The 13,660-nt window shown below is 39.8% G+C and overlaps 1 protein-coding gene across 1 annotated transcript; it reads right to left on the bottom strand.

Moving 5' to 3' along the window:
- Positions 1 to 511: 511 nt before the first annotated feature.
- polr1f (RNA polymerase I subunit F) lies at positions 512 to 8,410 on the bottom strand. Its single transcript, XM_036567554.1, has 4 exons — positions 8,107 to 8,410; positions 5,233 to 5,374; positions 3,687 to 3,895; positions 512 to 2,105 (listed from the first exon to the last, which is right to left on the bottom strand). Exons 1-4 carry the CDS (start codon positions 8,382 to 8,384, stop codon positions 1,625 to 1,627), a joined length of 1,110 nt encoding a protein of 369 aa, XP_036423447.1. The 5' UTR covers positions 8,385 to 8,410; the 3' UTR covers positions 512 to 1,624.
- Between the last annotated feature and the right edge of the window lie 5,250 nt (positions 8,411 to 13,660).

Raw genomic sequence — 13,660 nt, 5'->3', positions numbered from 1 at the left:
TTGTTTTTTGTCCCGTAATTTTACACAACTTATCTGTTCCTTGAAGGTGTTTCTGATCTACTTTCATACATAAACGTGAAACATTACAGTGAAGTTTAGTGTAGGAGGAAGTTTGTACTGACCAGCTTGTTATATTTAGGAGGTATTTTACTATAAATCTTCATATCATATCAGTTAGACTGTCTTGGAACCTGCACTCCTATTGGAGCTGGTATCCCACACTTACCTGGGCTAGTATCTAGAACAGTGGTTCCCAACATGGTCCTCAGAGCCCTCCAGCTGATCCACATTTTTCCTTCAAAAAAAGTGGGGGGCCCTGAGGACCAGTGTGAGAACTACTGACCTAGAACTTTGGGTACTGTAAAATAAAGTTATCACAATACATTATATCACTACACATTTACATGAGGCCTTCACACATTGGCTAGTATTTCTAGCCAATTATCCTTTCCAAATTGGCTGATAGTCATTAGTCACACTGTAACGGCTAAATGACCACAGGAAACACACAAAAAGTTGCAATATCTGCTCTATAATGAGCCAAATTGGCATTTAAATTTCAATCACATTTGTGAGAAGATTACAGTAACTCTGAACGGACTCAATGTTAGCCCATTATCTTTCTTTTTTTTCTTATTAAACTGAATAAAAACAAAAATATTTGTGTTTTGGCACTATTGTGCCTTTCATATTCATCATCATCTAAACCGCTTACCCTTCTGGGTCGCGGTGGGGTGCCGGAGCCTATCCCAGCTATCATCGGGCGAAAGCCTTTCATATTACAATATTACATTTTTGCTCTATTGCTCACCTCTAGGCTTTAACAAAAACATGGCTAATCAGCAGTCTCTAATGCATTCACCTGCAGGATGGAGCTCATATAGACCCACAGCTAGTGTGCAGAGGTGGGAATATTTCTTCAGAAGCCACAGCATGGAACAGACTGAACACCTGCCAATAACGCTGTTTTTCCTTCAGATTTTTTTCTCTTCTTTCTCTCTGGAGTCAGAAATCTTTTTTTGAGGTTTGGAACAGCCCTTTATGTTTCCTGTGCATGTAAAATTAGAAACTTTATACCTTCGACATGAAATGCTGGCGCAAAGCAAGTGCGCGCTGGCTCGCAGAGCTCGATCCAGCTGGGGAAGCCCTTCTCAGGCAGGTACGCAAGTAGACGCTTTAGCCTTTTTCACAAAAATAAAAATAAAAAAAATCTCAGTTCTTGTTCTGAGGATTAATACAGTGATCCTGTAAGACAGTGTTATCTGTTCTTTTGTTTTGATCTCTATTACCTAACTTAGGGGGCATTCAAGAAGGGGCAACGGCTCATTATAAATCTGCCTGTAATTCCTGGTGCAGAAATGCACACAATGACGTTTCATATGTTTTCCTTTTAAGTTCTGAAGCAAGTTTTGAATCCACAACTCTTTGCAAACAGCAAGGACATTTAAAACTACATGCTGCCCTCTACTGGTGACAAGGTGAAAATACATGCCGCCACGCCATCTGTCCTTTATTTAATTATCTTACCAATGGCAATACATTTCAAGGCATCTTGGCACAATGAGGCACTTTCATCATATATAAATGTGTGAAAAGTCACAGCATAAAAGCCAAAAAAAAAAAATCATTTGCTCTTCTTCTTTTTGACTACAGGTGTGTCAGAGTGATCACAGAGACCCTCATCGTCCTGTGCTTTCCTCTTCCGGCTGCTTTTGTCACTGACGTATCCACTGGAGTCACTGTTTGGGAGCTCGGTGGGGGAAGGCAGCTCCTCATTCGCCTCCTGCCTTTTATCCTTTTTCTTTTTCTTCTTCTTCTTTTTCTCCTCTGTGTGGATGCTGGAATCGGGGTCCACCTCCATTCCGTTACTGTTAACATCATGGCTCTCTGCCTCGGCTGCCTGGTTGCTGTTAATGTCCTCTACGGCCTCTGTGTCCATTTCCTTCTCCCTTTTCTTCTTTTTCTTCTTGGGCTTTGAAGGACTCGTGCTCTCGGTGGCTTCTTCAGCAGTGGCCGAGTCCATTTCAGTGGCTGTTTCCTTTGCCATGTTTTCACCCTGTTCCTCAGTTCCTGCACCGCCGAAGGAAGCAACAAGCTGCTGTACCCTGGAAATACATCCAAACAGCACAGCGTTTGAAGGTGGCACAGACACAGCTAACACAACCCACCTAATACAAGATAAACTCACAACTGACCAGGCAAACATGGCACTACTCTCAATAGTGTGCAACAGAATTTAAAGGAATAATTCAGCCAAATCAAACTCACTTTTTCCTCTTAATCTAAATACTGTCAATCAGCCAAGACATGTCTGGTATCTGTCAATTCCTTCTTTAGTTTTGCGCTGAAGCTACGAGGCTAAAGTAGCTAATAAAGAAGCCTATTCCTACTAATTAGCATTGCAACTAGCAAACAAGTTAACTCGACTGTTGAGATATGAACCTTTTCAACTCCTTGAGACCAAAAGTGATTCCAAAACGCAGTTCGTCATATTATTCATAACTTTCATATTTCATAAGCTACATTCAAAAGGTGGGGGTCACATGAGAGCTGTAACTGTCTTCTTTCCAGTCAAATAGATGGGTGATGTAATTTTAAACCCTTATAATAAAAGAAGCTGAACTCACAATTTTTTTGTCTACTGAAAGTCGACCCATTTTTCCATAAATCTGGGCTATAAACTTTAAACAGATGGCGTCTCTTCAGTGATCTGCTCTGTAAAAATTATTTTTATAAAAAAAAATGCAAAGACCGTCTAAGATTTTGGCTTTCAGCAGTAAATTGTAAGCATATAGCAATATGTGTGATCATAAAACACATGTTCTGTTAATTTGAGGGGAGCTTTTACAAAAAAATAAATAAACAAAACAAAAATTTACATTTATTTCATGCAGTTACTGAATAATTTGCCTTTCGATTTGGTCATGTAAATTCAGATGGACAAACCAAAATATACCCTGGAGAATAAGAGGTTCAAGTAACTTCAACTTGACACTGAAACCAGGAACACTCACAGAACCCTTTGCATGATTCAAGGGTTCCTTGCATTATGAAAGGGTTCTTCAGATTTGATGAAAAATGTGCATGACTGTGCTGTAGACGGAACCTTTTTGATAAGGGTTTTATATAGCATAGCACCCAAAAGTGTTTTTTGTTACAAGCTTGCCGACAATAGTAGATCCCTTTTGGATGTGATATAGAACCATTTTTAAAGAGGTTCTACACAGAACCATCTACAGCACATTTGCCATCAATCTGAAGAACACCTTCAGGATGCAAAAAACTCTTTAATCATGCAAATCATTCTTTGAGAGTTCATGATTCTATGTAGAACCATTTCTTTTACTAAAGAACCCTTGAAGCACCATCCTTTAAGAGTGTGCAGACAAACCTCAGGCTCTAGGCTGACGGCTACTGGTCTTTTTCATTGTGCTACATATTTTTGTCCAATTTTAACCACGTCCTGGCTGATCTACGTTTGGGTTAAAGCAGACACATGCAGAGACAGACCCCAAAGAGGGCTGAGTCCCTGGCCTTTTGTCCTTAGACTGCACTAGTGCCCTTCTGGTCGGCCGGTACAATAAATGGGTTTTATATGACCTGCCAATGATTAATTATCCTTTTTTTTTTCTTTTTACACACAAATACATGGTAAACATTTACTATTCTTTCAAAGCTCATTATACCTGTGCTTCTCTAATCTTCCTTTAATCAAGAGGACGCCAGCCGCATCAGCATCCAGCTGGAACACTTCAAACTCCAGGCTGCCTCCCACCATCAGGCCGGAGTCCCTCCACTGGTCAGGGGTCAGCTGAGCTGGCTTAAGCACGCAGGCGTTAAAGCAGCCGTGCACCAGGCAACCCACATGGCCCACTGCTATTTTATTTATCACACCCTAAGTGAAGGACATAATAGAACACAGTCCATAAAATCTAAATATTACACAAGATCAATGTATTAACAGGTGAAACAGACTGTCATTCAAAAGATATTAAACATAACTGTGCTGTATCAAGAAAATAGGGGTGGAAAAAATAGCAAAATTACAAAGATATTTTTACAGTTCAGTGTCACAATATTAATTTTTTTTACAAGTTTGAAGCAATAAAAAAGGAACACTACAGACTATTTATTTCTATTTTAAAGAATTTTTAAATTAAATGTCACATACTGCACTGCATGAAATCCAGTTAAACAGCAATAACTGCACTCTCTTGTTACTGAAACAAGCAGTTGGTCACTGTTCTTGTACTGACCACACTCACCATATCCATATTATGCTCAGAAAAGCATATTGTGACATTGTGATAATTATTATTATCACTATAATTTATATCAACTCGAATATTCTATATTGAATATTCTTGAATATTCTAAGGATAATAAGCGAGAAAATTGGGGGAAAACTTTTTTCCTCTTCTTCTCATTATTATAATAGTTTGTTTTTTAATAAATTTAAAATACTTATTTAAAATACTTCAAGGAAATGAAAAATCAATAAACAATTACTTTCACAGCAAGTTGCATTAAATCTGTGATCCAGCCAAATCTGGCAAGCCTCAACAGGCTGCTAGCTTCGTCTGAACGGCAGTGAGTGGTGCAAGACAGCGGAGGAAAAGGAGTCTTTTTAACCACTGTCTTAAAACTGAAAACAACTTTTAGTAGACTTTAGTCAGTAAACCGGGTGCTGATGAAAGTTTCGGAGTCGCTCAAAACTGTTTAGCACATGCTAAATTCAGCCATGGTGGCGTTAACATCTGGTGCAGCCTGAAAACTTTAAAGCCCTTGTTAGCCAGCAAGACAGCACACTTATTTATGCTTTGTAATAAATGTAACTGAGGACAGGCTTACAGGCAAACTGGAGAAGTAGGAAACTCATCTGGACTGCAATTGGGGGGGGGGGGGGGGGGGACAGAAAGTCACCTGTAATTGAGAGAGTCTTGCAAACTCTCAAACCTCAATCTCCAATGAGTAAAGCTGGCAACTATGTTCTACTAGTGGTGAGTTAGCACTTATTTTCATAAACGCTAGTTTCCTCACAAAAGTTCATAGTTTCTCAAACGTCCGTTATTCAAACGGATTCTCAATTTTTGAATATTTTAGTTATTAAACTGAAAATTATCAAATTTTTGTTGCAGCCCTACAATAAGCTCCTGATGCTAAAAAGCATGCAGGCCAAAAAAAAAAACAAAACAAAAACAAAAAACAACCTGTATGAAGGAAAATTCTTACCACAAGCTTTTCTCCTTTCCTTGGTTTGAAGACCACAAACGAGGCCTCGATGTTCAAGTGAATGAAGCCTTGGTCATCCAGTATGTCGCCATGTTGTTCTAAAACTTTGATGTGGTCATACGCCAGGGGGACACCTTTCAAACTGAGACAGGAGACATCCGACTTATCAGTAAGACTGAAGATCATCAGTAAGGCAGCAACAGCAGTCACAGATCCCACTGGTCTTAGATGTTAATATGATAGCCAGCTCCAGCTCTGGAGGGCCAGAGTTTGGTGACTTCCCTGCTCTGACAGACCTACTAAAACTGGGAAACAACTGATGAGGTGAATCAGGGGTGCTTTAGCAGGAACATCACTACAGCTAAACAGACTCTTTCCAAAATTATACTGCTTCCAGAAGACTGGAAATCTGGGTCAAAAGCATCAGGGCATTACCGATCTGTCCAGTTAGCAAACTGAGCCAGTGACCTGCAATCCCAGTTTTGGTAAACCCCATGGAAATGTTAGTTTTTTCCCTGATTTAAATGGGAATTCCACAGTTTTTTTTTTACATTTACATTTTTTACAACTGTTTTATGCAGAAGGAGTTTAAAAAATCGATTCTTAGATGCATCGCGACGCGGACGTGAACGATTCTGAATCAATTCACAAAAGCCAAAAATCAATTTTCTAAATATTTAATTTATAACGTAATGTTGACGGAATGCAAAGGGCGGAACTCGGAAGTGGGTAGGTGCAGCGCCTAGACAGTCTGTGGCGACACACAACAAAAACACAACTGGATGAGCGAGAAATCCGACCGACTCCCTCTGCATTAAAGCCAGGTTAGATCAGGAGTCGCAACACAAATGTCAAGAAGAGCCGTTTTGTCCTTTCAACAAAGTCAAACCACCTTGGGAGCCACAACATTTACTGTCCAGTATGTCTCAGTATGTGATAAAGTCCTAGTTTAGACTAAACAATATAAACGAGAGCGCAGATTTACGCTCTGCTTTAAGCTTTAGCTATAGCCGCTTTCCTCCCATCTCCGCCCGAAAACTTTTCCTCAAAACTAGAGCAGTTTATTGTAAAATGTCTCAACATTCGACTGTCTTACGAGGCTGAAGTCGCTTCTTATTCGAATTTTCCCGTTCCACCTTAAATTCTGACTGAGACGCCGAATGTAAAAGCGGCACCATATAAGGTGGAACGGAAGAATTCGAAAGAGAAGTGACTTCATCTTCGCCACTTTTTAGTGTTTGACAGTCTCTCGTTGCAGATTTAACGTACCAGGAAACCAACTGCGCTGCGTATAAACGCGAATAACGCATCATTGCTATGTGACCTGCAGTCTGCACGGCGGTTCTCAGTCGTTGCGAAACAGGGCTTTTGCGCTATGTTGCACACGACCCGTCTCAGGGATATTTTACTGACACAGCGGTCTGATGTGTCTTCTGTGTGTATATAGCTCTGGCATGAATGCATTTGTCTGAGACCCACACTTCTGGAAGTCATGATAAAAACTATGCATCAGGCATCAGGCAGAGCATTCATAACCATTTTACTCAACAAATTCCTGATGGTAGCTTCAAACGCTTAAGATGTCTGGTTCCCATCACCACCACTGTGAACAACTCTGACTTCGCCAGGTTCATGCAGAACGCAGCATTTCACATGAAACCACTCTGAATGACTTTGCTTGAATCTCAAAGGGGAACATGATAATTTTTTCAACACACGCACATAATTTAATGGTTAAGATGTAAACAAAGTCATTCAGGGTGGTTTGGGACAAAACACTGCATTTCTACTCTCTTAAAAAAGATGGTTCTTCAAGAAAATTGTTCTATATAGATCCATGAACACTCAAAGAACTCTCCGCACGATTAAAGGGTTCTTTGCATCATGAAATGGTTCTTCAGACTGATGGAGAATGTGCTGTATATGGTTCTATATAGAATCTTTTTTGAAAAGAGTTCTATATAACTCCAAAAAGGGTTCTTCTATTGTGATGATGTCAATCTTTTGGTGCTATATAGAACCCTTTTCAAAAAGACTGTATAGAGAACCATAAACACAGCACATTCTCCATCACTCTGAAGAACCATTTCATGATGCAAAGAACACTGTGTTAATGGTTCTATATAGAACCATGTTCTTTACTAAAGAACCCTTGTAGAACCATTTTTAAGTGTATAGATAAACTTACAGAGTCAGAATTGTTCACAGTGGTGGTGATGGGAACCAGACGTCTAAAGAGTTTAATGCCTCTAAAAGCTCCTTCACAGAAAGTAACTGCACAGTGGTTATGAATGCACTGTCTGATGGCTGAGACGTTGTTTTGCGATAGGTTATTGATAAGGTTTTGGCCTAAAAAGTCCTGCTAATGAGTTTATTTCAATCCATTCATGGCGGAGGAGTTTATGCAGGGAACTGTAAGACAAAATAGTCCCCAAAGAGAAGCTTTCTTTTTTCCAGACTTTCCACTATTTCACCATCATCATTACATATAAAACTCAGAAGGTTGACTGTAGGTTCACTGGTAGTTTTGGATAATAAATAAAATGACAGTATGTGTGTGGTAGACTTTATGGCCCCTGTCTCCTATCCCCACCACTGTAAAGAAATCTGAGTGTGTAAGTTTTGGTGGAATTTCCCTTTATGCATGAACTAATGCAGACATTTTTATAAACAGCTGGGATTCTCCTTTAACAGCCCCACACCAGCTTATGCAGGACGACGCTGAAGTCAGCTTCTTGTTCGAATTATCCCGTTCCACCTTAAATTGTGCAGCAATTACACACAACCTGAGGCGCCAGAACGGAACTGCTGCACCATTTAAGGTGGAACGGGAAAAAGGAAAGTAAACAGACTTCAGAACAGTCCTAACGTTACCTGCTGGAGTATTTCAGCAGTTCTGCGTTCAGCTCCTCCTGAATGCCTGTCCGCTTCTTCTTCAGGTACATGGGCGGCAGGGCGACGTGTCTGCGGCTCGTGTCCATCACCAGACACGAGTAGGGCGCCTGCACGAGCGCGCACGCCTCCGCGAACGTCGGCAACAAACACGGAGAAGCGACGGCTCCTCCGCCCGCCGGGGGAGAGAGCGCGGCGGACACTCCGGCGGACACAGCGGCCCGTTTCGGATCCTCATCAGACGCCTTCGAGTTTGCCATGTTTGCGTTAAAGCACGGAAAGGACATGTGGTTTGTTTCCTCGTGTGGTGAGAGGCTGCGAGCCGCGGCCTGAGCTGCACTACCGCCCCCCACCGGTGAGGAGGAAGATAACAGCTACAAATGGAAGGTTAGCAGGACAGCGGTTCCCAAGCCTGGTGCTGGATGATATCAGAACTATCGTTAAAAGTATGGCACTAACTAATTAACTAACGAACTAATTAAATTACTAAATATATTAATAAATAAATAAGTATTTTTGTATATTTTGGTACTCATCTTTTATGTTTGATCTGTCTGCCTTATATGATTTTTTATTGAATACTCATAGTTCCTCTGGTTACTGTTGAGCTTTATCACCTGTCTGTAAAGCACTTTGAGCTGCCACCTGTATGAAAAGTGCTCTATAAATAATAATAATAATAATAATAATAATAATAATAGTAGTAGTAGTAGTAGTAGTAGTAGTAAATAAATAAATTAAATAATTATTCCTAATGTGAATTATACTTGGGAATTTTAAATGAATTGTATTACTAAATTCCTTACTTCTGTTAAATTGTCCAAATGCAATTCCTTTACATACTTTAACATGCAGGAAATATATTTTTTCATGTAACAATTTTGACTGATAAGAAGTTTAGCATCTAATAAAATAAAAATAGAATTTCAGTGTCAACATTTAAACTGTAAAATTTGAACTTGTACTAGTAATGGGGCAGTTGTGAGCTGGAAGTTACCACCCTTGTGACCGGAAGGTCGCCGGGTCGATCCCCTGAGCCGACAGGACATGACTAAAGTGATCTTGAGCAAGGCACCTAACCTCCAACTGCTCCCCGGGCTCTGCGGATAGGGCTGCCCACCGCTCCGGGCAAGTGTGCTCACTGCCCCCTAGTGTGTGTGTTCACTAGTGTGCATGTATGTGGGTGTTTCACTGTGTGGATGGGTTAAATGCGGAGGTCTAATTCCTCTGTGTGCAAACACAGTTGGCCAATGGTTCTGAATTACCTGAATTATGAATAATGTCAGTTCCTCCCATTAAAATTATTGGGAAAAACACATGAATTGTTGCTAGTGTAAACTGCAATCTTACATGCTGGAAACAGAAATCCTAAACTAGAAGTTGAATTTTGACACATTTGTTTTTTCCATGTCTACTTCCATGTTTTTTACTAGTAATAATAACATTTTTACATGTTCACATTGAATTTTTGATATCAAAAATAGTGGATATACATATTTACGTAATCCATGCTGGATATTGAGCAAAAGCATTATAAAAATCATTGTCAAAGAGATGGAGGGATATGATGCTGTGCTACATTACTGTATAATACAACAAATAACATATTAAACTCTAGGTTTAGGCTGGAATGCCCTTCAAGCTGCAAAGACGTAAAGAATAGCGTACGCCTGAAGTAAAGATTGGCCGATAGTTCTCCTGTTGAACCGTTCTGTCTTCTTCTGGCTAACTGTGGAATTCTACCCTGTAGAGAACATATTTTAATACCATATATAGATCATTCTACCGAATTGGTTCAAAGTAACAGTTTAAAACCCATTTTAGACATTTAACTGACTAAGACCTAGACTAAAATCTTTTTGCTTTGAATGAGTCTACCCTTAATTATGTTTATTTTATTAAAATACACTGTATGGCCAAAGGTATGTGGACATCTGACCATCACTCCTACATGAGCTTGTTAGACATCCCTTTCAAATACCACGAACATTAGTATGGAGTTGCCCCCTCCCTCAGCCCCTTGTGGCTATAACAGCCTCCACTCTTCTGGGAAGCTTTCCACAAGATTTTGGAGGCTGTCGGAATTTGTGCCCAATTCAGTCAAAAGAACATTTGTAAGGTCAGGCACTGATGTTAGACGAGAAGTTTGGTGCTCACAATCAACGTTCCAGGTCATTCCAAAGGTGTTCAGTGGGCCCTGTGCAGGCCACTGGAGTTCCTCCACACCAAACTCGTCAAACCATGTCTTTATGGACCTCACTTTGTGCACAGGGAGGAACAAGAAAGTTGCCAAATGGTTAACACAAAGTTGGGAGCGTATGATTGTCTAAAATGTCTTTGTGAGCTATAGCATTAACATTACCCTTCACTGGAACTAATGGGCCCAAACTCTGAAAAACAGCCCCAGCCCATTATCCCTCCTCCACCAAACTAGTGAAGTGTGATCCATCACTCCAGAGAACGTTTCCTCTGCTCCAGAGTCCAGTGGTGGCTGCTTTACACCACTCCAGTCGACACTTGGCATTGCGCATGGTGATCTTATCTTATGTGCAGCTGTGCAGCCATGGAAACCCTTTTACCGAAGCTCCTGATACACAGTTCTTGTGCTGATGTTGCTTCCAGAGGAAGTCAGGAACTCTGTAGTGAGTGATGCAACAGAAAATAGGTGATTTTTATATGCCACAGGCTTCAGTACTAGGCCAGAGCTGTTGTTGCTGCTACATGATTCCATTTCACAATAGTAGCACTTACAGGTGACCTGGCAGATCTAATAGACCAGGAAAAAAAAAGAACCTACCTTCTTTTTCAATGTATTGTTTTGTCGGGTTGGACCTCCGCAAACGTTGCACTTTGGCTCTCCAAGACAAAAAGTTTTAGATGTGTTATTATCATAAGTTAGACTGGCCTGGTAATGTACAGCCTAAAGCATAAGCTCTTTCACTAAAATGTACATAGTGCTTAGTGTGGATATGCTCACTGTTGATCACATAATGGACTTCTGGATGACCAGTTAATCTTTTCAGAGCCAATATCTTTTGCAAGACTGAAGTAGACTGAACTCTCCCTACTAGCTGGCCATCTTCCACACGCTAAACTCTGCTGCTCATCTGGTCTATAACCTATAAAGTTCTCTTATGTGACTCTGTAAGCACTCCACTGGCTCCAGCATGGCAACAAGAATCAATACAAAACTCTGTTGTTCTTTCTTTTCAAGCCTTGAGGGACTCAGTCCTGCACTTTCTCCAAACTATGGTTCAGAACTACAGCCTAACTCAAGTCTTCGATTTCAGGACCCCGGCATGTCCTTCTGTACAATTTAAACATGCTTACAAGGCACAAATCTCTCTGTTATAAAGTTCTCTTCCTTCACAGGTCCAAATTGACCCATCTCTGCTCATCTCTGATCAAGGAATCCTGTAATACAGTGTATCTGAGTACATATCGCTGCTGTTGGAAGAAAACCTTGTATCTCCATTTTTGTCGTTTTTCAGTTTTTGATGTAATTTGAAAGTACCTGTTGCTCTTTACATAAAAAATGGACCAAAAGAAATGGCCCAAAATGATCTGGAGAAAAATCTGGTTCCATTGACTTACATTAAAAGTAAAGGAGGTTTTTTCCTTCTCCTGTAAAGTTACCATTTTGGAGATACGAGGTTTTCTTTCGACAACAGCGATATGCTTTTGGAAATGCACACTTAAACGAGAATTTCACTGATTTTTCAAAATGTCTGCATCATTACATAATTAACACGAACACAAAGTCATTCAGAGTTGACATAAGATGTCCTGTTCTAGAGAAACTCACAGCAGTGGTGATTGAACCCAGACATCTGAAGGTTTTAATGCCTCTGAAAGTTCCCTCACAGGCAGCTTATTACAGGAAACGGTTACAAATACACTGTCTGATGCTTGAGACACTGTTTTACGATAAACTTTAATACCCCAAAAAGTTTCAGATTTACCACTATTTTACCATCATCAACATTACATATAAAACTCAGAAGACATGTGTAGATTAACTGGTCTTTTTGGATAGTAAATAAAATTGCTATTTTGGTGTTGTGGATGTTGAGACCCCTGGTTCCTATCACCACCACGGTAAAGAAATCTGCAGGTTTCTCCACAGTGAAACTTTGAATTTCACATCAAACCACTCTGAATGACTCTGAATGATCTAACTATGCAGCAATTTTAAAAACTTAGTGGAATTCTCCTTTAAAAATGAAAGCTACTGAATGGTTCTTGACTCGGGGTGAATTTCTAGGAAAAAAAAAAACTTTAATTGATGTTTTATAGAACTGGTTCTGTAAAGAACCATCCTCTGATGACGTTGGTATAGAACCAAAAATATTATGTGGCATCGCTTCAAAGAATGTTTAAGCCTCCTTACCTGATCTGTTTAATTGCTGGGAAGTTCTTTCTTTCTACATGCAGATGAGGCTTGTTTGCTCCTATTGTCAACCTACTGCTGCAATTTAAATGTTTCTCTGCCTAAGAACAATCATCTCGTACTCAAGCTATCATTAAATGATTGCTTTTATGTTGTCCTTTCAGATTCTCTCTGTAACTTCTTACTTGTTTTGTAAGACACTCTAGATAAGAGCATCCGCCGAATGACTGCAAATGTAAGTATTGACCCTCTTATCCATTAGTGTCAGACCTGATGTAGCCTTAGAGGCACCAGTGAAGGTCAGGCAGGCTGGCAAATGTACAATGACCAGAGCGAGTTTATATGTACCAGCGGACAGTGCTGCATGGTGGCAGGTAACATGCTGACACGTAATGACAGTAGAACTTAGTCAGCAGTGGCACCGGGCTGTTTTTGCTGCCGTGGTGGTCCTCCACTCTCAAACACAAACACATCAGTGAGAAGCTGCACTGAGGCACGATCAAGCTGAGTTAAGCAGCCTATAGTGATGTTTGTTTATTTGTGATAACACTGTCATCCGTGTGATTTTATATTCAATTTAATAAGTAAAAAAACACATCAAAGAAGTCTTGAGTGCTGATTTGCATATCAGCAAAAAGGTGACTTTACAGGAGATGGCAGAAACATGCTTCACTTTTAATGTGAAATAATATAATAACATTTTTAAATGTAATTTTAAAGTAATTTATTTTTTTTCCTTTATTTATTTATTTATTCATTTATTTATTTTTTGGACAGTGATTTTATTTTTTTCTGCCAAAAAAGTAGTTCCAGCAGATTACAGTAAAGCCACTTTTGTTGTTTATTTTCAGATAAACAACCAGATGTGGACACATGTACTCAAAGAAGATTTTTCCACATTTTAGAATGACGATGTAGACTTCAAAGCAATGAAATAACGTGTGCAGAACTGTGCAGAATCCTAAAACAAATCAAATTCTATTAAAATCTTCTATTTTAGATTACTTAATAAATGTCTGTCCATCCATACACTGTCAGAAGACAACTCAGTGTTATGAGCCCCAGAATCTAGACCTCAACATCGCTGAATGTGTTTGGGATTATTTGCATCGTGAGAGGCCGAAAATGTAACCAACTTCTAAGACT

The sequence above is a fragment of the Colossoma macropomum genome, unplaced genomic scaffold, assembly GCF_904425465.1.
Source record: "Colossoma macropomum unplaced genomic scaffold, Colossoma_macropomum, whole genome shotgun sequence".
In the NCBI taxonomy this organism is placed as follows: Eukaryota; Metazoa; Chordata; class Actinopteri; order Characiformes; family Serrasalmidae; genus Colossoma; species Colossoma macropomum.
Note: the sequence above shows the minus strand (reverse complement) of the source record. Positions and strands in the feature narration are given on the sequence as shown.

Bases quoted from the DNA above. Each gene is read 5' to 3' on its own strand.
- polr1f (XM_036567554.1), bottom strand. From the start codon at position 8,384: ATGGCAAACTCGAAGGCGTCTGATGAGGATCCGAAACGGGCCGCTGTG. The intron at 5,375-8,106 runs GTAACGTTAGGA...CTCCTGTCTCAG, and splicing joins CTGCTGAAATACTCCAGCAG to TTTGAAAGGTGTCCCCCTGG. The intron at 3,896-5,232 runs GTAAGAATTTTC...TCCTTCACTTAG, and splicing joins GGAAAGGAGAAAAGCTTGTG to GGTGTGATAAATAAAATAGC.